We start from the raw sequence: 24442 nt of genomic DNA on the forward strand, positions 1-24442 counted from the left end.
CACCAACGAGTTAACTACAGGGGAGGGAGGGGGGCCGGCCGCACTGGCCACCAATGTGTTAACTACAGGGGGGGGGCCCACTGGCCACCAATGAGTTAACTACAGGGGAGGGGGGGGGCCCGCCGCACTGGCCACCAATGAGTTAACTACAGGGGAGGGAGGGGGGGGCCCGGCCGCACTGGACACCAATGTGTTAACTACAGGGGGGGGCTGCCCCCTGCTGCCTGGCAGCACCTGCCAGGCAGCAGGGGGCAGTCATGTACACAGTTCTTTTAGTATATTCTAACCTGAAGCGTCCCCATCACCATGGGAACGCCTCTGTGTTAGAATATACTGTCGGATTTGAGTTTCACGATGTAACTCAAATCCGACGGTATATTCTAACATAGAGGCGTTCCCATGGTGATTGGGACGCTTCAAGTTAAAATATACCATCGGATTGGAGAAAACTCCGATCCGATGGTATATTAACTCCTCACTTTACATTGAAAGTCAATGGGGGACGGATCCGTTTGAAATTGCACCGTATTGTGTCAACGTCAAACGGATCCGTCCCCATTGACTTGCATTGTAATTCAGGACGGATCCGTTTGGCTCCGCACGGCCAGGCGGACACCAAAACGACTTTTTTTTCATGTCCGTGAATCCTCCAAAAATCAAGGAAGACCCACGGACGAAAAAACGGTCACGGATGACGAAAAACGGAACCCCCGTTTTGCGGACCGCAAAAAAATACGGTCGTGTGCATGAGGCCTAAGATGGTGGAAGCAATTGTGTGTTGATTTAAATGGATAGTTTGTATTTTAAAATGAAAAATAATGTAAGGTATAACATAAGATAAATACCGCCCATACCTGAGAGAACAATCAGGACGCCCCAGATAAAGCAGGAGCAAAACCCGGGTCGGGCATTGCTTCATATGTGATGTGGAATTCAAGACTGCAATCTTGTAAGTAAAATAAAGTGTATTGTGAACTTTGAAAACAGGTCTATGCTGTGTCAGTACTTCTTTGAAGGTTGTGGCAAGATCGATCCTGAACAGCCCGTGGGTTTACAGGCACAGACGCTGCAGCAGCTGAAGGTGGAGGAGGAGAGCTGCGGAGCAGAGCACCGATAATTAACTATATTTGTGTTACCTCTGAAACTTGCTGTCACTAGCGCGGACCCAATGCTTGTTTTTTATAATATATACTGAGGATGTGGGGACCTGCTTCCTAATAGGGTCGGCTGCTGTATAATAGCACTTCCTGCCTGGCACACCGTTTCAATTTTATTGTTTACTGGGCATGCAAACTTGAAGTGTGGCCGCAACTGGCCAAGTTCACCATGGGCATGCTTTCCTGCCCGGCCAGTAGTGTGGCATCAGAGCGGGTGTTCAGTGTGGCGGGAGACATAGTTATCACTAAGAGAACTTGCCTTTCCTCTCAAAATGTTGAGAAACTAACATTTATAAAGATGAATCAGGCATGGATCAGCCAGGATTTCAAGACACCGGACCCTGATGCAACAGAATTGATAATTCTGCCACTAATGATCATACTGTAGTGTGCAGCCATACAGGAATGTGCAAAATAGGCTGTTACTTCTGGTCACATTCATGCTGCTACCATTCTGATGCTGCCACCCACATGCTGCCTCTACTGCCTTTCCTACAAAGGGGCTTTTTGGCCTACTGATTTGTACATTGCATTTTTACAAGGATAAGCATACGACTGGCCCTTGATACCCTCTGTTGGGTTCTGCTACTACTGTGATCTGCCTCCATCTTGTTCTGTATGCCACTGCTGCTGCCACCTTCCCCACTCTGTCATGAGCAACTACTTTCACTGTTACTGCCACTGCTGTAGCTGCTACCCTTCCCACTTTGTCATGGGGCCACTACAGTCACTGCTAGTGCTGCTGCTGCCACCCTCCCTACTCTGACATGGGGCCACTATTGTCACTGTTTCTGCCACTGCTGCTGCTGCTTCTATTGTCTCCACTCCACATGGGGCCACTACTTGAATATTGGTGCACTGCACAGTTATGTAAATGACGATAAATTGTAGTAGAGTCTGTAGCTCAGCAGTCTCTTGCACTCTCCCTGCCCTCTCCCTGCAGTTTAACTTCCAGGCCTTCACACTGAGATTGAGCCACCAAGTGGGAAGAATATGATTAGGCAGATTGGCCTGGGTATATGGGATTTATTTATACAATTCGTGACAAATTAATTTGGAATGAATCGAAAATCGGCAAAGCTGCTGCATTGAATTTTTCAAAACTTCGAACATCTCTAACCATTATCAAAACAAGTGTTCAGGCTCTGGGTGTATGCAATAATTAGAGAGGAGCGAATTAAAAAAAAATTGATTCGGCCAATTTGCTGAATAAAAAAAAAAAGTTTTGATCCGAATTTATTCACTGTCACAAGGCCAAAACTGACCAAAATAACTCAAGTATGAACTCAGCCTTACAGGTCGATGTTAGCGTGAAGAAGAAGTGCACTCTTTTTACACCGTCCTCAGCTGATTCCACATAGATGTCTACAGAACCTGTTCTATTAAATGCTTATACAAGTAGAGCCCCCCTCCCCCCGACAGAATGGTGAGGGCGTCAGCAGTAAGTTTGTGTTGAAGTCACTGATTATTTTGTCCTTCCTCTGATCCGTCAGAACAATAACCCCCAAAAAACTGATCCTGTCTGTTGAGCATCCACCTTAAGAATATATAACTGCACCTCTGAACCACAAATATATTTTTCTTTTCCACTAATACACACCACAAAAGGCTTTGGAACAGATAACTGCACCGCTGAACGGCAAATATATTTTTCTTTTGCCACTAATACACGACAAAAAGGGGTGCAATTTTAGCACTTCACCACACAATGGCTAATAAGCCTTTTTCCCACTAATACAAACCAAAAAATGCTTTAGAACATATAACTGCACCGCACAAGGGCAAATAAGACATATAAATATTTCCTTGTAATAAACCCTGTTAATGGCTGTAATACCCCAATAAGAACGGTTTGCTGGAATTACAGAGCTGTATAATGGCAATTTGGGTCCCCAGTCAGTGCAGCAAGGTGTAATAGGATTGTTCCTATTGCCCAGGCTGTAACCTCCCCTACTGAACCCTGTTCAACATAAATGCTGTGGAATGATTCCTTTCTATCCTTTCCCTACACCTTAAATAATCTTTCCCTGCGCTTGTAAATCGTTTTTGTACAATTATGTTTTTTCTAGCACTGTCCCTAGCGCCTGCTGATGTCTCTCCCTGCGCTAAGTACACTGGTAAATGGAAGAATCCATGATGGCTGAGGCTATTTATAGGGCTGTGACATCACAGGGCTGGCTGACTGCTGATTGGCTGCATGCATGGCATTATGGGTGCTTGCTTCATGTCCTCACAGGTGCAGCAGCCATGTTAGGAAAAAATGTGTTACCACGAACTGTGAGCAAATTCCGTGCGAATCAAATTTTTCCTGAAATTTGGTTCCAATTCCACTTTGTCAGCTTTGATTCGTTCATCTCTAACAATAATGTTTTAATTTCTTGGTGACAACAAGCAATAATGTTTAAAAGCAGAAACATGCTGCAAGCAAAATGTTGACTTTGAATGTACACTTTTAATATGTGATGCCTAAAGGGATTGAACAAGATAAGTTAAAATTTTGCATAGGCCCCCAAATGGCTAAAATTAAAAATATTATACTCACCTCTTTCTCCAGCGCTGTTCTCTGTGCTTCTGATTCCATCCTCCCTGTACTGCTTGTTTACATGGTACCATGTCTATATATGGCACATGTCTGCTGCAGCCATTCTCTGTCCTCAATGGTCTACAGTTGAGGTCAGCTGCAGGTCATACAAAGGTGAACGGCAAGTGACCTCTACACTCAATCAGTGCTGGAGAAAGAAGTGAGTATAACATCATTTTTTATTTTAGTCAGTTTCGGGGCGTCTACAAAATGTTTGAATATCTCGGACAATCTTTTTAAAGGGTTGGTCTGCTCCTTCACAAGTGATGACCTCAGGACAAAGCTCCTACCATTGTGCAGCAGATGGAGCTGCTTACTGCAGTGCTACTCTTACTCATTTCATCCAACTCTGCTGCACAATAGACAGAGCTATCTAGTCCGGAAACCGACTACCATGACATGCTTGGATTTACTGCTGCAGCCTATCACTTCAGCCTATCTTCAGCTGCAGATCTCTGAGGACAGCAATTGGCTGCAGTGGTTGCGTGCTGCATCCAGGCATGTAACACTGCTGTTTGAAAGAGTGCCACAGAGAACGCTAATGAACTAAGGGACAAGTATATGATATTTTTTCCGAGATTTGTAACTATCACAGACAAACCTTCTAACTAAACTCAAGCAAAGGTAATAGTGGACAAGTCTGTACTAGCACCTGGTAGAGGGGAAAACTGACTCATGACCCAATACAAAAAAAAAATACATTTTGCATTCCTCTAGGTGGTTTCAGTTAAGCTAGAGTTAAAAATACTATTTGCTCTTCAGTTTTCACAATGATTGATGACATGTTTTCTAAGAACAATAACCACTAACATGCAGATAATACTTATTTTGATATTAAAACTAACTTAATTACGTGTTATAAAATGTTATATTACTGATAATTCTAAATACTGATGTGAACATAAGATGCAAACATAATCTTCTATTCACTTATTTTCTGTTTTTCCAGGAATATTTTCTATTCTAATATTACATTGATGATGGCAAATGAAATGGGACAACATACATACCTCCATAGGATTTACAGTGATAGTTAAAGCAGAATCATCCCAATTCATGTCTGGGTCTTTTGTTGCCTCTTTATCTGGAAAATCTTGTTGGTGGACTGCCCGCAATCTTAAGATTCCCAGCACAACAATAATAACCATTATGCTGATACATGCTACCAGGACAATGGTTGTAGCACCTGGAGAAACTGAATAACAATGGAAGACATTAAAATAGTTTAGGAATCAATAAGTATAAGATCAATAAGAATACATATCTAATACATATATTTTATAGGCAATCTAATCAATAATATAGTGAAATCCCAAATATAACCCCCTTTCAGATAGAAGCTGTTTCTCAAGAAGCTAGCAAACAGCTTATTTTACCAGGGGATCTTTCTATTGGCTATACATTCCCTTTGGAAGGGATAACATTAAGACAGTAAGAGACTCTACTGTGTTAGTGGATCCTATTCTTGCTCAGAGAAAAGGGTCCTAAGTTTAGGATCCACCTTTATGTTATCTATATACCTTAATAGGGAATATGGACAGAGTTTTTTTTTTTTTTTTAGCAAAAAAAAAAAAACGGTGCTACAAGCACTAAATTTTTAGCAATGAGATAGAGAATGTACATTTGCTATTTTAATGTTGTTTAAAGGGGTATTCCCATCTCATACATTGATGGCATATCGACAGATAGGTGCAGGTCCCACCTCTGGGACCCACTCTTATTTATGGAGCAGGATCCTAAAAGTGAGGAAGAGTGCACCACGCACCGGCTTCCCCATAGCAATGATAAGAGACATACCAGTGCATGCGCGTTGGTTGCACTCTCCACTCACCATTAGGGGACTTCCAAAAACATCTGAGCGCATTCACTCAGGTATTTTTGGTACTCCCAAAGAAGTGAAGAGAGAGCACGCCGCACATCTGTGGTGCACTGTTCTTTGCTTTCGGGGGCCTGTTCTGGAGATAGGAGCAGGTCCCACAAAAAGAAAATGCTAATCCATGATGGTCATGTAATGATCACACAGATGGATAGTGTGTTACAAAACACAGCTCTGATAATTACACTGTAACATGTGCACCCGTGTACTGATCACATGACCTGGACAGATTTTCATCCTCTGAATCTAATCAATGAAGTATCTCATTCAATAGCCATAGACTAATATCCTGAAAATGATGAAGAATTTGTACATAAAGTATATTAGAAAATAATAACATTGTATTATACAATGGATAACCTTTATTTTATTTGCTGAAGCCAGAATACCCCTTTAACTACATTTATCAGTCACCATTAATTAAGTTATTTAGCTGCAGAACAATAATCACGAGTGGCTTTGCTGCATGTATAGATTATTTGTAAAAAAAAATAATTTAAAAAATAAAACAAATGTAATAAAATTATGTAAAATGGGTAGGAAAAATCCTAATTACAATGTAAGTTTTGATGCCCTATGAAAATGCAGTAATTAACAAATGCTACAGTTCATCAATAGTGATGATTACACCAGTCCATTAAAGTAGATCATCTTCTGCCATCTGCCAGATTCTGGGTGGCACATGCCATGCCTTGTGTGCGATGTAAGTAAGGATTTTTTTTTTCAATGCTTAAGTGTTGCTTTATTTATATGCAGAGCCTGATAATGGTCAAAAGGACTTCCTTCCCATCTGTATTTAATAACCAGCTGTTCTGTTTAGTATTCCTGCTGAAAGTATACAGCATAATAATTCACCACTGGTATATGAGACAGCACTAATATCACATTTTTAAGTCATTGTGCCCTGTAAATCTATTATGAAATAAACATTTATGGGTAGATGTGTATGTTACATACCACGGCTTTCATGCCCTAGTACTTCACTACTTGGATACTGGAGAGATGGCATGAACTGAGGTTGAATCACCATGTGATTTACATGCTCCATATAATTTGAATTATGTAAAATGTTGATCTAAATAACAAAAGAGAAGACAGCATGTAATATATTTAAATCATTATTTCGCTAATGTATGGAACATTGGCATATTATTTTCCTTTATTACAAGTATCTAATAAAATATTCAGTATTTTGTTGTAATTATGTAGTTACATATTATACCATCAGCCAAACCAGATATCCATCTATAGACAGCATTGTTTGGGGAGTTTTGGCCCTTATTTGTACAGTGCAGAGTAAGGGTGTAGTGCCCTGGAGCAGGGAGTACTTTGACATTTGGACATTTGTGGACATTTTCCTATATCCCCTATGCAAAGTTAAAACTTCTTACTTTATTTCTCTTGAAAGGGTTAACTTATACTGTTTATTACTGTGTTACTGCAATATATATTATATATATATATATATAGTTACGGAAGTTCAGGGCAGCACTCCTGGTGGTAAGAAATTGGGTGCCAGCGATGAAAACACTTTACCAAGGTGTATGATGTAAAATAAATAAATAACACCGCAGCACATCCGATGGTGAAGAAAAAGTGGGATCCTTTATTCACTTAGGCGACTGGAGAAGCCAGCCCAAAGCCTTGCCTGTATGGTCTTGTACCTGAATTTCTCCAGTAAAGAATCAACCTGGTTTACTGCAGACTCTGACTCTCTGGATTTATTTCCTATTGGAGTGCACCACGCCTTACCATCCCTTCCGGAGAGCAGCAACACGTGGTGCGGGGGACCAAGCGTAGCATTGGGGCCATCTCAAACCTGGCCACTGCAAGGGCTTACTTAATGAGATGCCTTAAATGCAGCTTAGCATGTGCAATGGTGATGCTTTTATTGCACCAAAGGCCTACTTTGCATATTAGGAAAAAGTATCCTAACTCGAGAATGAAGCCTCAGATCATTAAAATAAAAGCAGTGATTTAATCAGGTGGACCACAGCAATGTGTCTATGCAAACAGTTGGATAGGAAGGTTGCTGGTGATTATGTAAACCAGTGCTTCGAATGATGTAACAGATTTTAGGTAACAAATCTATGAACTGTGCCCAAGGGACATGTTATTTCAGGAGTGGGCCGAGAGTTACCTGCACAACCACATCCCCCATGGGACATGGGACTATCACACAAAGGTCAGAGTAGTGGTATATCTGATCACACAATAGAAAAAAGGCTCCAGCACCAAATATGGACGTAGTAAATAATCCCGATCTTTATTCGTCACCAAAATTCAGGTAGGTACAGCAAACAGTGACACTGGCTCCCACTTATTCCCAAAGATCTACTCGTTTCGAATGATAGTGTTCTTAGTCATGACTAAGAACACTATCGTTCGAAACGCGTAGATCTTTGGGAATAAGTGGGAGCCAGTGTCACTGTTTGCTGTACCTACCTGAATTTTGGTGACGAATAAAGATCGGGATTATTTACTACGTCCATATTTGGTGCTGGAGCCTGTTTTCTATTGTGTGAACTACGTCTGAGGACTGGCTTGAGTCTGCCCCGTGCACCGCTACACAGGACAAGAAGGTGAGCTGGCTGTAACCTTCTCTATACCGTATATCTGATCAGCTCAATATGTTTTCTCTGAGTAAATTCAGATAGTGTTTACTGGGTGGTTGCTTCACATATCTGTATCAGAAGCTCCTTGTCTCACAGAAAACATACAGTATTCATATACAGATTAAGTCTCAAAGTACTTTGAGCCTGCAATTATCTGCCCTATCCCTTTTGCATTGTCATATTAGCTGTAAGTATACCCAAAAGCACCTAGCACACCAATAGCTAAAGATTAAATGGAGGAATGCCCTAAATCTTGAGTTTCTGGTGCAAGTTTTGGTGTATAGGTGCTTCTCTGGACTCTTAGGGTTGTATTGCATTAAAAGATCTTGTAGGCGACTGTCAGGAAGGAAACATTCCTTCCCAGCAATTGCCTGCTTATTAGTGGAGGAGACCACTTTTGTTACATGCAGCAATCTCCTCCACAGTACGATGAGGAGAGATCACTAATGCATCACTTTTCCCCATACTGAATGATTGTTTGCTGGAAGCAGATCGTAATTATATAGCACGATCTGCTGCCAACAAGCAATGATTTTTAAGCATTATAATGCTTGTTTATTGGTTAATCAGTGGCACTTTTAGGGCTGTATTACACAGCCAGGTGATTGCTAACGAGCGTTCCTACGAACACTCATGATCTAGCCAACCATCGGCCAGTGTATTACAACCCTTAGGCCGTTTCCGGATGTCTGAAGGTCAGTCCTCCCCTGATTTAGTCCTACTATGAAATGAGTATAATTTAATTTTAATTCTTATAGAGATTTTGCAGGACTTTAACTTTGATTTCCTATCCTTAGGACAAGTCATCAATATTAGATTGGTGGAGGTTTGACACCTGCCACCCCCACTTATCAGCTTCTACAGTAGTAGAAACGCCAATAAAAAGGTGACTGAATTGCAGTAAACCAGTATGGTCACTATAAAGTGTAGGGAGCTGTTTTAGACTCCATATAATGTGCATTTCCAAAGCACAGACTGTAGCTCCTGCTAGTAGCTGATTGATGGGAGTATCAGGTGTCAGACCACCAAGGATAGATCATTAATATCAAAGTCTTGGAAAACTCATTTCAATGATGATAATGTAAAATAAAGGAAATAAGCATTAGTGTTAAAATATTCATTAATTCAAGTCATCATCCTTACCATTAACTGCTTATAACAATACATAGAAACATAGAAACATAGAATGTGTCGGCAGATAAGAACCATTTGGCCCATCTAGTCTGCCCAATATACTGAGTACTATGGATTGCCCCTGGCCCTATCTTATATGAAGGATGGCCTTATGCCTATCCCATGCATGCTTAAACTCCTTCACTGTAATTGCAGCTACCACTTCTGCAGGAAGGCTATTCCATGAATCCACTACTCTCTCAGTAAAGTAATACTTCCTGATATTACTTTTAAACCTTTGCCCCTTTAATTTAAAACTATGTCCTCTTGTAGAAGTTTTTCTTGTTTTAAATATTCTCTCATCTTTTATCGTGTTGATTCCCTTTATGTATTTAAAAGTTTCTATCATATCCCCTCTGTCTCGTCTTTCTTCCAAGCTATACATGCATTTCAGGAGTGGATGTCTCCCTCCATCAGTTCAGGACTGTATTTCTTTGTATCTGTTCAGAAAGTGATGACTGCCACTCCTTTAACCTTTCCTGGTAAGTTTTATCCTGCAATCCATGTACTAGTTTAATAGCTCTTCTCTGAACTCTCTCCAAAGTATCAATATCCTTCTGGAGATATGGTCTCCAGTACTGCGCACAATACTCCAAATGAGTTCTCACTAGTGCTTTGTAGAGCGGCAAGAGCACCTCCCTCTTTCTACTGGTAATGTCTCTCCCTATGCACCCAAACATTCTGCTAGCATTTCCTGAAGTGGTTTGAAATCAAAATATGTAAAAAATGGCCGGTGAAATCCGAAAGGTGCTCTTTGGAATGTGGGCCCCTTTGCCCACCTAGGCTGCAAAAAAGTGTCACACATGTGGTATCTCCGTACTCAGGAGAAGTTGGGCAATGTGTTTTGGGGTGTCATTTTACATATACCCATGCTGGGTGAGATAAATATCTTGGTCAAATGACAACTTTGTATAAAAAAAATTGGAAAAGTTGTCTTTTGCCAAGATATTTCTCTCACCCAGCATGGGTATATGTAAAATGACACCCCAAAACACATTGCCCAACTTCTTCTGAGTACGGTGATACCAGATGTGTGACACTTTTTTGCAGCCTAGGTGGGCAAAGGGGCCCACATTCCAAAGAGCACCTTTCGGATTTCACCGGCCATTTTTTACAGATTTTGATTTCAAACCACTTCTCACGCATTCGGCCCCTAAAATGCCAGGGAAGTATAACTACCCCGCAAGTGACCCCATTTTGGAAAGAAGACACCCCAAGGTATTTCGTGATGGGCATAGTGAGTTCATGGAAGTTTTTATTTTTTGTCACAAGTTAGTGGAATATGAGACTTTGTAAGAAAAAAAAAATCATCATTTTCCGCTAACTTGTGACAAAAAAATAAAAGATTCTAGGAACTCGCCACGCCCCTCACGGAATACCTTGGGGTGTCTTCTTTCCAAAATGGGGTCACTTGTGGGGTAGTTATACTGCCCTGGCATTCTAGGGGCCCTAATGTTTGGTAAATAGGTAAATGACCTGTGAAATCCGAAAGGTGCTCTTTGGAATGTGGGCCCCTTTGCCCACCTAGGCTGCAAAAAAGTGTCACACATGTGGTATCGCCGTATTCAGGAGAAGTTGGGCAATGTGTTTTGGGGTGTCTTTTTACATATACTCATGCTGGGTGAGATAAATATCTCGGCAAAAGACAACTTTTCCCATTTTTTTATACAAAGTTGGCATTTGACCAAGATATTTATCTCACCCAGCATGGGTATATGTAAAATGACACCCGAAAACACATTGCCCAACTTCTCCTGAGTATGGCGATACCAGATGTGTGACACTTTTTTGCAGCCTAGATGCGCAAAGGGGCCCACATTCCTTTTATGTGGGCATTTTTAGACATTTGGATCCCAGACTTCTCACGCTTTAGGGCCCCTAAAATGCCAGGGCAATATAAATACCCCACATGTGACCCCATTTTGGAAAGAAGACACCCCAAGGTATTCAATGAGGGGCATGGCGAGTTCATAGAAATATTTTTTTTGGCACAAGTTAGCGGAAATAGATTTTTTTTTTTTTCTCACAAAGTCTCCCTTTCCGCTAACTTGGGACAAAAATTTCAATCTTTCATTGACTCAATATGCCCCTCAGCGAATACCTTGGGGTGTCTTCTTTCCGAAATGGGGTCACATGTGGGGTATTTATACTGCCCTGGCATTCTAGGGGCCCTAAAGCGTGAGAAGAAGTCTGGAATATAAATGTCTAAAAAATTTTACGCATTTGGATTCCGTGAGGGGTATGGGGAGTTCATGTGAGATTTTATTTTTTGACACAAGTTAGTGTAATATGAGACTTTGTAAGAAAAAAAATAAATTTCCGCTAACTTGGGCCAAAAAAATGTCTGAATGGAGCCTTACAGGGGGGTGATCAATGACAGGGGGGGGTGATCAATGACAGGGGGGTGATCAGGGAGTCTATATAGGGTGATCACCCCCCTGTCATTGATCACCCTCCTATAAGGCTCCATTCAGATGTCCGTATGTGTTTAGCGGTTCCGATCCATGTATCCGTGGATCCGTAAAAAACATACGGACATCTGAATGCAGCCTTACAGGGGGGTGATCAATGACAGGGGGGTGATCAATGACAGGGGAGTGATCAGGGAGTCTATATGGGGTGATCACCCCCCTGTCATTGATCACCCCCCTATAAGGCTCCATTCAGATGTCCGTATGTGTTTTGCGGATCCGATCCATGTATCCGTGGATCCGTAAAAAACATACGGACATCTGAATGCAGCCTTACAGGGGGGTGATCAATGACAGGGGGGTGATCAGGGAGTCTATATGGGGTGATCACCCCCCTGTAAGGCTCCATTCAGACGTCTGTATGTGTTTTGCGGATCCGATCCATGTATCCGTGGATCCGTAAAAAACATATGGACATCTGAATGCAGCCTTACAGGGGGGTGATTAATGACAGGGGGGTGATCAGGGAGTCTATATGGGGTGATCACCCCCTGTCATTGATCACCCCCCTGTAAGGCTCCATTCAGACGTCCGTATGTGTTTTGCGGATCCGATCCATGTATCAGTGGATCCGTAAAAATCATACGGACGTCTGAATGGAGCCTTACAAGGGGGTGCTCAATGACAGGGGGGTGATCAGGGAGTCTATATGGGGTGATCACCCCCCTGTAAGGCTCCATTCAGACGTCTGTATGTGTTTTGCGGATCCGATCCATGTATCCGTGGTTCCGTAAAAAACATACGGACATCTGAATGCAGCCTTACAGGGGGGTGGTCAATGACAGGGGGGTGATCAGGGAGTCTATATGGGGTGATCACCCCCGTCATTGATCACCCCCCTATAAGGCTCCATTCAGACGTCCGTATGTGTTTTGCGGATCCGATCCATGTATCAGTGTTTCCGTAAAAATCATACGGACGTCTGAATGGAGCCTTACAGGGGGGTGATCAATGACAGGGGGGTGATCAATGACAGGGGGGTGATCAGGTAGTCTATATGGGGTGATCAGGGGTGATCAGGGATTAATAAGGGGTTAATAAGTGACAGGGGGGGTGTAGTGTAGTGTGGTGCTTGGTGCTACTTATTACTGAGCTACCTGTGTCCTCTGGTGGTCGATCCAAACAAAAGGGACCACCAGAGGACCAGGTAGCAGGTATATTAGACGCTGTTATCAAAACAGCGTCTAATATACCTGTTAGGGGTTAAAAAAATCGCATCTCCAGCCTGCCAGCGAACGATCGCCGCTGGCAGGCTGGAGATCCACTCGCTTACCTTCCGATCCTGTGAACGCGCGCGCCTGTGTGCGCCCGTTCACAGGAAATCTCGCGTCTCGCGAGATGACGCATATATGCGTGACTCTGCACAGGGCTGCAGCCTCCGGAACGCGATCCTGCTTTAGGCGGTCCGGAGGTGGTTAAACAGATCCCTGAGGTACCCCACTGGTAACAAGACCATGGTCTGAATATACTCCATTGACTACAACCCTCTGGTGTCTATCCCTCAACCACTGCCTACGCCATTCAATACAATCATCACATGTTTTCTTTCTAAAGACTCAACTCCATTAGCTATAGTATAATAGTTTTATTAGGAAGAACTAATTCACCCAGTCCAGTAGCTGCCACTTGGATGTCCACGGTGTTATATAAAGAAATGTGTTTACACATCTATAAACATTAAGCTGTTTCATACCTCAAGATTGAAGTCATTACTTGTGTAACGTCCATTTAATTCAGAACACTTGACTTTGAACTTTCGACCAAAGATAGAAGCAGAATCCCAATGACGATAACGAACTTGTTGTAGAACATCTTCATAGTTTTTCATTGTGTCTACACCTGAAACATTTAGTAATATTTAGCTTTATACCATAATATAGCCAAAATAAGAATGCAATAATAGGCAAATATGAATGCTTAAAGAGGTTGGGCTATCTCAGACTATCATGGCGCATGGTACGCTCTCCTTCACTTCTGGGGGGCCCATTCTGGAGATAGGTGCAGTGTCAAGAGGTGGGTCCTGCACCTATCTGACATTCATGGCATATTCTAGTGATATGTCATCAGGGTCTGAGATGAGACAACCCCTTTAGGATTACAATAGTGGGTATCTGACGTGGATTATGAGAGCATGACAGTGCTCATCTTGCTTAAACTGGAACAAGCAAAGAATATACTAGTGAATCTGGATCATGCTGCCTTAGGAGTAAAGGTACATGGCTCTGAGATGGATGAACATTGTTTATTTAGACTATGCATTTCAGGAGTGGATGTCTCCCTCCATCAGTTCAGGACTGTATTTCTTTGTATCTGTTCAGAAAGTGATGACTGCCACTCTTTATATCTACTGTTTATGTCTTATGGAAGTATGTTTCCTTCTGATAATAAGACAAAAATATATATTATCATCCATCACCTACCATAAATGGAATAGCCTTTAGTTGAGTTGGTGGCATCAAGATGTTTTCCTTGCAGGACACTGCGATCTAGCTCCAAACACTCCTGTTTAGTGTTCAGTTCATCACCAGTGACCAAGATATCACAAAAATCCAAATGATGTAGCATCTCTGCCATTACCACTGCACCAGCAGCTAGAAAAACAACACATTACTGTTAAATGACTGACATACAAGAATGCACATTTACTGAATGATGTTCAGTGCTTCAATGGGAATAGAAGAGGAGCAGCAATCTGCAATTTGATCATCTCAAAGAGGTTTCAATGTACATCGTTCTAACTATAGCTCATTCTGTATGCAAACTGTATGGCAGTGCACATAGATTATGTCGCTCATTAGTAGTGATGAGCGGCATAGGCAATATTCATCTTTGTAATATTTAGCAAATTTTTAGCATAATATTCACAATAAATTCGCGAATTCATGATCTCCTCATTATTTTCACAATTGCGCAAATCGGCACTAATGATGCACATATTTTTTGCGCAATACATGCAACTTCACATTTTATCAGGTCTAAGTAGATATTACTGATTGGTGCACTAAGTATTGTTGTGACATCACAGCACTATGTCTGTAGCATGTATGTATGGACAGCAGAGAAACAGTAATTCCTATCACACTACCTAACACCCTGCACTGGAACCTATCAGCTACACTATATCTCTATCTAACCTTCACTGACTATCTCCCACTAACTATCTGTAATATATATATATATATATATATATATATATATATGTATTAAGGCATTTGCCTGGATTTGTGGGAGGGGCTGAGGTCCGCCTCCAGCCTATTTAGGGCACCCCCCTTACCTGGCTCCTGCACCGTCTGAGGTCTGAGCTTTGTGAGAGGAAGTCGCTTGTGGAGTTTCTGGAGAATTACCTGCGAGCCGCTGAATTTCTGAAAGCTTTTCGTCGCCGTCTGTTTCTGGATTTGGAGCATTGCTGTTCTTTTTCCCAGCTTCACTCGGTTCACTATGGGTCGCATTTGCCCGTTAAACTGTGAGTCATTCATACGGTACAGCCGGGGCCTCACGGTTGCCCCTGTACTGGTTCATTTTATTTCATCAAACGCGCACCAATGTCACGGATTTTTCATACAAGTCACCAGTATTCATTTCTGTCATGCCTGTTCATGCACAATTTGTTCACAACCGTACCACCATTCCGGTCAACAGCTCTGCAGCAGGCGGCCAATGGTTCCTGGGTTAATCCCCCATTTCTGTTTGTTCATCTCATACACGCTGCACCAATGTCACGGCTTTCTCGCATCAATCACCGGCATCTCATTTCTCTCATGTCTATTCTGGCGTCTTCCCACAGTACCAACACTCCGGTCAGCACCCTGGTGGTTCCGGGCTCATTCCCCATTTCTGGGTTAGTTCATATCACCCCACATCATCCACATTCATGCCCCCCCCCCTCCTCATGTTCATGTGCACGGCTACAGGTGCCAGCTGCGGTACACCCTCCATTCATGTCCGCCTCCACTGGGCATACCGCTGCCACAAGCATCCCCTCCCCACCGCCTCCTGCCTGTTCCGCCGCTCCTCCTGCCGCGCGGCCGATGGCGCCCGGCCGCGTCCCGGTGCCTGGTCTGCGTGTGCGCGACCGGGGTACTGCGCATGCGCGGCGATTCGTCGGCGCATGCGCGGTGTCCCGGCGGCCGCTCGCGCCGCATCTGATGCGGGGGGCCGCTGTCGGGCGGTCCGGCTCGGCTGGTCGGCGGAGCTCCGGGGGCGCCGGTCACACAGCAGGCCCCTCCTGCACAGGCTGCAGGGGGGGCTTCCAGCACGCCCCACTAAAGCACCCTGCAGTTAAACATCACCCCAGCAGCCCCACACAAAAAAAGAAAAAAAAAAAGGGGGGAAGAGATATCAACTGGTTGCTAATAAAGAAAAAAAAGAAAAAAAGGCGGGAAGAGATATCAACTGGTTGCTAATAAATAATAAAAAAAAAAAGGCGGGAAGAGATATCAACTGATTGCTAATAAAGAAAAAAAAAAAGAGAGAAACCAATACATACCATTGGATTGCAAACCGCACGTTCCCACTTGTGCATAGGCATGCGGCACGCGCTGGTCTCTTTTCACACCAGGCGCAAACTGTAATTTCATTAACAACCGTCATGATCCTCCGGGTCATGCATATGTACCATATACATTTCACTTTTCATCACACTATTTTATGTCTACCCTCCCCCTTTTTCAGGCGGTCAACCTATATTGTATTTTGCACTACCGTGTATCCGGAGAATTTTTTCTTACTACCAGGTACGTTCACCTGCTCATTAACAAAGTCTTCCTTACATTTCGGATGGTCCCGTTAGGGTCAGCGTGCTGGCTTTAGGGGCACCATCATCCCACTAGGTTACCCCCTTCTTGGCTTCGCCAGCAGTTAGTGGTCCCGCGAGGCCGACACCCCGCCTCAAACGTACAGAGGCAACCGCCCAATGCGCCACCTCGTTAGTAAGCCGCCTCGCGTGTTGCATAGAGAGGGCCTCACCTGTCACTCCCTTCCCCTAGTCCTGTCTTACAGTCACCGAGAGGCCAACGCTCCTGCCACTACCACGAGTGGCCTCATTAACCCCTCGCGCCAAATCATAGGTAGAGCCTCTCAAGCCGCTTGGCAAATTAGCAGGGCCTCATCTGTCACCATGCAAGTGTAATTTTTTCACCGTACGGCCTAGCTAGCTTGCCAGCACGATCCCGTGTGTCCTCAAGCTAATCAACTATTCTATTTTTAGTATGTCTCTGGATGGGTTAGAAAACTTCTCCCTGCCTGGCACCCCTGCTAGATCCATCACTGCTACCCTGGGAGACGATCTAGCCAGTCCAGCATCCATCCGGTCCTGGACAATTCCGCGCATCACGGCGGAGTTGAGGAAACGGCATGTTCCCTTCCCCGCCACGGCAAGGAAAGCAGAACTGTTCCGGCTGCTGCGCGCATCAACCGATAATAGGGATGCGGGGGAAGGACCCAGCCAGTCCGGCACCGGGGACATCCATGCCATGCTGGCCTCTCTGATGACATCCATGTCGACAGTCAACGCCAGGTTGGAGAGGCTAGAATCGGTCACCACGACCCTTTCCTTGGCAGGTCCGCCACCGGCGGCATCACCGGCACCGGCTGGATTACCGGTGATCACGCCGTCCGTTAGCGTGGAGGACCAGGAAGTCAACCCGGCGCATATGATACCAGAGCACTTAAAACGGGATATCCTGGAAGGTAAGGATGTAAACCTGGCCTCCCTTCTGATTGCCTCCCAGGATGTGGTCGAGAACACGACTTATGCCTATGACGAGGTTTCAGTTCTGGTCAAGTCCAGGGATGCCCGGCTCAATAGGAAATTGACCATTCCCGAATTCGTTTTGGCTTTCGGAATCTATAGAGAGGTCATCTGTGCGGTCTACCCCAACAGAAGGGAGGAATTTGACCTCTACATGCACAAACTGGTGGACCTGGGCAACAAATACGGAGGATCAGCATTTTACGACTATCACAGGTCTTTTTCGGCGAAAGTGGCGGGGGCTTTCTCCCAGTACGGAGTCCGCTCCAACTGGGCGAGGATCGACACGGTCATATTCTGTCGCCACTTCGCAGGCCTTAGGACCCCAGCCTGTGCGCACTGCTCCTCCACGGCCCACACCACCAATTTCTGCCCGAACACGTCGGACAGACAGGCCCTCTCACAAGCAGCTGGTCCCTCCGGGGTCCCGGAAAGGTTGGCCCGGGACAAGCTGGGTTGGCCAATCAAATTTCTAGGCAAATCCATGATTTGCAATAATTTCAATGAGGGGTCCTGTAATTACAGCGGGTGCAAGTTGTTACATATATGCACCAAATGTTTCCAGGCGCATGCCAAATCCATGTGTCCAAATAAAATGTTTGCAAAACCGTATCTAACAACCATCAACATGCCAGTTTTTACCGCGTTCATGTCACAACACCCATCCAGGCATCTCTCAGATTTCCTCGTTTCGGGGTTGACAGAAGGCTTCCACACGGGCATCCTGTACAGTATATGCCAACTGGCACCCTGGAATGTCCCAATCTTTTATCCGCTCTACACAACCCCACCGCCATTGACGCCCTCATAGCCCAAGAAGTAACAGAGGGCTTTGTGCTAGGTCCTTTCAAAACTCCCCCATTCGCCACATGGTGCACCAACCCCATTGGCATCATCACTGGAAAATCTTCCCAGAAACAGAGGCTCATCATCGACCTATCGGCGCCTCACGGGTCAGGCAACCCCAGTCTCAACTCCCTCATTCCCTCTGAGGAATTCTCTCTGCATTACACCACCATAGATCACGCCATCACAGCCATCATACAAGCAGGGGTGGGGGCATGGCTCAGCAAAACCGACATCACCAACGCCTTCAAATTGCTACCGATTCACCCTACACTGTGGCACCTGCACGGCATCAAGTGGTCCGGGGATTATTATTTTTTCTCCCGGTTGACCTTCGGGTCCAAAAGTAGCCCGGCCATCTTCGACATATTTGCAGAAGCATTATGCTGGTTGCTTTTGAATGTAGCAAGGTGCCCGTTGGCATTACATTACCTTGCTGATTTCCTATTGGTGGAAGAAAACACTTCCCCCCCTTCCAGCCTCAGAGCCACCATCGAGCTGTTCAAGGAACTGGGGGTACCCCTCTCCACCAAGAAGACAGAGGGGCCGGACACGATCATCACCTTCCTGGGTATCCAGTTGGATTCAGCCTCAATGCAAGCCAGTTTGCCATCCGGGAAGATCCAGGATATTCTCACCCACATAGACGGCTATCTTCAACTCGGCACCTGCAACCGCAAAGAACTACAGTCCCTGCTGGGCTCCCTGAACTTTGCCATGCGCATCATACCCCAGGGTCGCTCATTCATATCACGGCTTCTGCACCTCTTCCCCTTGTTCCTACACGACTCGCACAGATTGTCCCTGGATGCCCACGCTGCGGCGGATCTGGGCATGTGGAGGAGATTTCTGTCCACCTGGAATGGCAGGAGCTTGTTTCTCCCTCAGCTGTCGGACTCTTCCCCCTCTATCTGGTCAGATGCGGCATCTACCACAGGCTTTGCGGCCATATTTGGGAAAGATTGGCTGTGGGGCAGCTGGCCTACTGCGGTCCACGGTCTGGAAGGATTCTCCGCTACCTCAGCGCTGTTTGAGATCTATCCCATCGTAGCGGCTGCCGCGGCGTGGGGTCATTTATGGGCAAACATGTCGGTCCGGTGCTACTCAGACAACCAAGCAACCTGCCAGATCATCAACAAAGGTCGTTCTAAATCCCTCACAATCATGAGGTTCATGCGAAGACTTACTTGGCTGGCCGCCTGCAATAATTTCTTCTTGCATTGTTTCCATGTCCCGGGGGTGTGCAATTCGGCAGCTGACAATTTGTCTCGCTTCAAATTTCAGGCATTTCATCAGGCTCTCCCATCAGCATCACCCACGGCCTCCAGCACCCCGTCATTTCAACAACTCATTCTGGACTAGAGGTCATCATGCGGCATAGCCAGTCTTTGTCCCACTTAGCGCTGTCAGTCAATACACATAGAACGTACAACAGAGCATTCACACTATTCAACAGGTTCCTGTTGGAACACAACATCACGCACCCTTTCGTCATGACGTCTCTTTTGGGGTTTGCTTCTTTCTGCCACCTCAAACTCAAAATGTCATACAACACCATCAAACTATATCTTACTGGCATTCAACATCATATGCTAATCTTGCATCCCAACAACATCAGCTTCATGGCCTCACACCAAATCAAAACAATACTCAGAGGCATTCAGAAGACGGAACCCGCACGTCCAGCCCAGAGGCTGCCCATCAACAGTCATGTCTTCAAAGCATTATCCGACTTGCTGGACGCCACGCCTTTTGATACAGATACCAACGCCGTCATCAAAACTGCAATTTACTTAGCCTTCTACGGGTTCCTGAGGCCCGGTGAATTCACTACAACCTCCACGTCCCAAACCTCACCTTGTCTTCTTGTCTCCCACCTGTCGAAACACCTGGATCACTACATCCTGACCATACCTCACTCCAAGAGTAGTCAGCATTCACCCGTCAGCATCTCATATTACCCCACGCACAACAAATGGTGTCCAGTCAGGGTTCTGGACACCTACAGTCAGCTTCACAAGTTTCTACCCTCTCAACCGCTACTTCAACTTCTTGGGTCGGTACTCACCACTACCACCTTCATGATCCATGTCAGGTCATTTCTCACCCAACTGGGCCTCAACGCAGCCAACTACTCAGGGCACTCCTTTCGCATCGGAGCTGCACCCACGGCCTCCAGTGCCAACATCCCTACTCAAGTCATCAAGAAATTGGGGTGCTGGAAGTCATCCGCTTACGCACGATACATTCCCAATCCAGCGCAAGAGTTGAGAGTGGCTTTCCAAAGCATGACGGGTTGAGCTATTCATGTATTTATTGGCTACAAATAAACGGGTTTATTTCCATTTTTGCCCTCTTCTTTCTTAGGCCTACCTCATCCTCGGTTTCGGCACACCACAACCGACTGCATTTCTTTCCCTGCATTCCAGGGCTCTTCACTGTACTACCGTAAGCACCTAACACAAGTATTAAGGCATTTGCCTGGATTTGTGGGAGGGGCTGAGGTCCGCCTCCAGCCTATTTAGGGCACCCCCCTTACCTGGCTCCTGCACCGTCTGAGGTCTGAGCTTTGTCCCTCCCACCACTCCACTCATTTACAACTCATTTATTTTATGTCTTTTCCTTGGGTGGGCCCTCTTCTTTCTTAGGCCTACCTCATCCTCGGTTTCGGCACACCACAACCGACTGCATTTCTTTCCCTGCATTCCAGGGCTCTTCACTGTACTACCGTAAGCACCTAACACAAATATATACTAACTAACTGTCTAATGTAATTGGATAAGGAATAGGATCCAGATGAATGAACAGAGCACAGCAATGTCACTGCTCAGTCTCTCTCTTTCAGAACTGCAAAAAAACTACAGAAAATGGCTGCTGGGGAGTTTCTTATATAATAAAGGGGTAGGCAACTTTCCTATTGGTTGCTAGGGATGTTGCTAAGCTCAGACAAAGATATTGCAGCCTTCTCATTGGCCCACAAGAAAGAAGGGAGGTTACTGATGAAAAAAAATCTAGATTATTCGCAATTACGAATATATAGCACTATATTCTACATCTTTGCAAATTCTCGAAGTGCCGATATTCGCGATTAGAATATTCGCGATCAACACTACTCATTAGTATGGAACAATGCTTCTAGAGGAGAATACCTCCATGCGTATATAGTTTGTTGGGGCATGTCATGATTTTTATTCCCATTCCCACAATTTATTTTATTTACATTAACTTTTCCTCTTTTCTGGGTTAACATATCCAAATATAACTGGCATGAGATTACCAGATTTTGAGATATTCTATTGAGATTTGTTTATGAAATATACACTGCTCAAAAAAATAAAGGGAACACAAAAATAACACATCCTAGATCTGAGTTAATTAAATATTCTTCTGAAATACTTTGTTCTTTACATAGTTGAATGTGCTGACAACAAAATCACACAAAAATTAAAAAATTGAAATCAAATTTTTCAACCCATGGAGGTCTGGATTTGGAGTCACACTCAAAATTAAAGTGGAAAAACACAATACAGGCTGATCCAACTTTGATGTAATGTCCTTAAAACAAGTCAAAATGAGGCTCAGTAGTGTGTGTGGCCTCCACATGCCTGTATGACCTCCCTACAACACCTGTGCATGCTCCTGATGAGGTGGCGGACGGTCTCCTGAGGGATCTCCTCCCAGTCCTGGACTAAAGCATCTGCCAACTCCTGGACAGTCTGTGGTGCAACGTGACGTTGGTGGATAGAGCGAGACATGATGTCCCGGATGTGCTCAATTGGATTCAGGTCTGGGGAACGGGCGGGCCAGTCCATAGCATCAATGCCTTCGTCTTGCAGGAACTGCTGACACACTCCAGCCACATGAGGTCTAGCATTATCTTGCATTAGGAGGAACCCAGGGCCAACCGCACCAGCATATGGTCTCACAAGGGGTCTGAAGATCTCATCTCGGTACCTAATGGCAGTCAGGCTACCTCTGGCGAGCACATGGAGGGCTGTGCAGCCCTCCAAAGAAATGCCACCCCACACCATTACTGACCCAATGCCAAACCGGTCATGCTGGAGGATGTTGCAGGCAGCAGAACGTTCTCCACGGCGTCTCCAGACTCTGTCACGTCTGTCACATGTGCTCAGTGTGAACCTACTTTCATCTGTGAAGAGCACAGGGCGCCAGTGACGAATTTGCCAATCTTGGTGTTCTCTGGCAAATGCCAAACGTGCTGCACGGTGTTGGGCTGTAAGCTCAACCCTCACCTGTGGACGTCGGGCCCTCATATCACCCTCATGGAGTCTGTTTCTGACCGTTTGAGCAGACACATGCACATTTGTGGCCTGCTGGAGGTCATTTTGCAGGGCTCTGGCAGTGCTCCTCCTCTTCCTCCTTGCACAAAGGTGGAGGTAGCGGTCCTGCTGCTGGGTTGTTGGCCTCCTCCACGTCTCCTGATGTACTGGCCTGTCTCCTGGTAGCGCCTCCATGCTCTGGACACTACGCTGACAGACACAGCAAACCTTCTTGCCACAGTTCGCATTGATGTGCCATCCTGGATAAGCTGCACTACCTGAGACACTTGTGTGGGTTGTAGACTCCGTTTCATGCTACCACTAGAGTGAAAGCACCGCCAGCATTCAAAAGTGACCAAAACATCATCCAGGAAGCATAGGAATTGAGAAGTGTTCTGTCGTCACCACCTGCAGAACCACTCCTTTATTGGGGGTGTCTTGCTAATTGCCTATAATTTCCACCTGTTGTCTATCCCATTTTCACAACAGAATGTGAAATTGATTGTCACTCAGTGTTGCTTCCTAAGTGGACAGTTTGATTTCACAGAAGTGTGATTGACTTGGAGTTAAATTGTGTTGTTTAAGTGTTCCCTTTATTTTTTTGAGCAGTGTATATCAATATGTGACCACCCAGTAGTTATATGTAGTTATATGTAGTGTTGAGTGAAACAAAGCATCCAAAGCAGAATTTGATCTGAAGTTTTGGAAAAATTTGATTTGCCATGAAGCAGAATTTCCTCATGCTTCGTTGTAAGAAATTATTTATTCTAAAATGGCAGCTAGAGATGTCTTAGAAAGAACAGAAGAAAAAAAAAACATGCCTCACCCACTTACTCACGCAGAGGCAGTCCACTCCTTTCTTGAGTGGAAAAGACCTGCCAATGGATCTACGCTGAGCGTGATCGTCATCATCACCACGTGATCACGCTGGAAGTGCGCAGGGACATCACAATGCTCAGCACAGGTCCTTTGGCAGGTCTTTTCCACTCAAGAGAGGAGTTGACTGACTCTGTGCTAGCAAACGGATGAGGTGACTGATTTATAGTGAATCAAAGCATTCAAATTAGTATTTGATCTGAAGTTTAGGAAAAATTTGGATCCCCGTTAAGCAGAATTTCCTCACACTTCGTGGTAACAAATAATTTTTCCTAAAATGGCATCTATAGCTGTCTTAGAAAGAACGGAAAGAAAAAACATACCTCATTCACTTACTCCACTCATCATGCTCAGCGCTGGTCCTTTGGCAGTTTTTTTTCCACTCAAGAGAGGAACTGACTGATTTTGTGAGCAAGTGGATGAGGTGAGTGATTGATAGTGATTTCTTTTTAAACCCAAAAGGCCATATTAGATGGGTACACTTCTGTCTAAGCGGCCATTAAAAAAGATCCCTTTGATTGATAGGCTGAATAGGGTTTTAACATAGCAAGTCGTAACAAATTTAATTTCTTGTCAAAATTCGGCAAAGCTGCCAAATCAAATTTTTCAAAACTTCACTCATCTCTAGTTATATGATTTGTTAATGTGCAGTATTATGATAATGTGCTGAATCTGTATACTGAGAAACTTGAATCCTTAAAGGTGTTGTCCAGTTTTGGTAAGAGAACAGTCAATGCCGAAGAACTGCTTGCAATAAATAAGAGAGCAGTATTTACCGAGAAAATTCAGTACTTACCTGGCCATTCCAGCACCACCAT

At 44.6% G+C, this 24442-nt stretch overlaps 1 protein-coding gene across 1 annotated transcript in view; it reads right to left on the reverse strand.

The window, feature by feature from the left end:
* Positions 1–24442, reverse strand: part of CLSTN2 (calsyntenin 2) — a 1304869-nt gene that overhangs the window by 24385 nt on the left and 1256042 nt on the right. The window contains exons 13-16 of the mRNA XM_040428021.1: positions 14294–14464; positions 13567–13712; positions 6572–6689; positions 4749–4933 (exon numbers count right to left, since the gene is read on the reverse strand). Of these exons, the coding sequence (XP_040283955.1) occupies positions 4749–4933; positions 6572–6689; positions 13567–13712; positions 14294–14464 (620 nt within the window). The remainder of the gene's footprint in view (positions 1–4748; positions 4934–6571; positions 6690–13566; positions 13713–14293; positions 14465–24442) is intronic.

The sequence above is a fragment of the Bufo bufo genome, chromosome 4 (genome assembly GCF_905171765.1).
Source record: "Bufo bufo chromosome 4, aBufBuf1.1, whole genome shotgun sequence".
Taxonomy (NCBI): domain Eukaryota; kingdom Metazoa; phylum Chordata; class Amphibia; order Anura; family Bufonidae; genus Bufo; species Bufo bufo.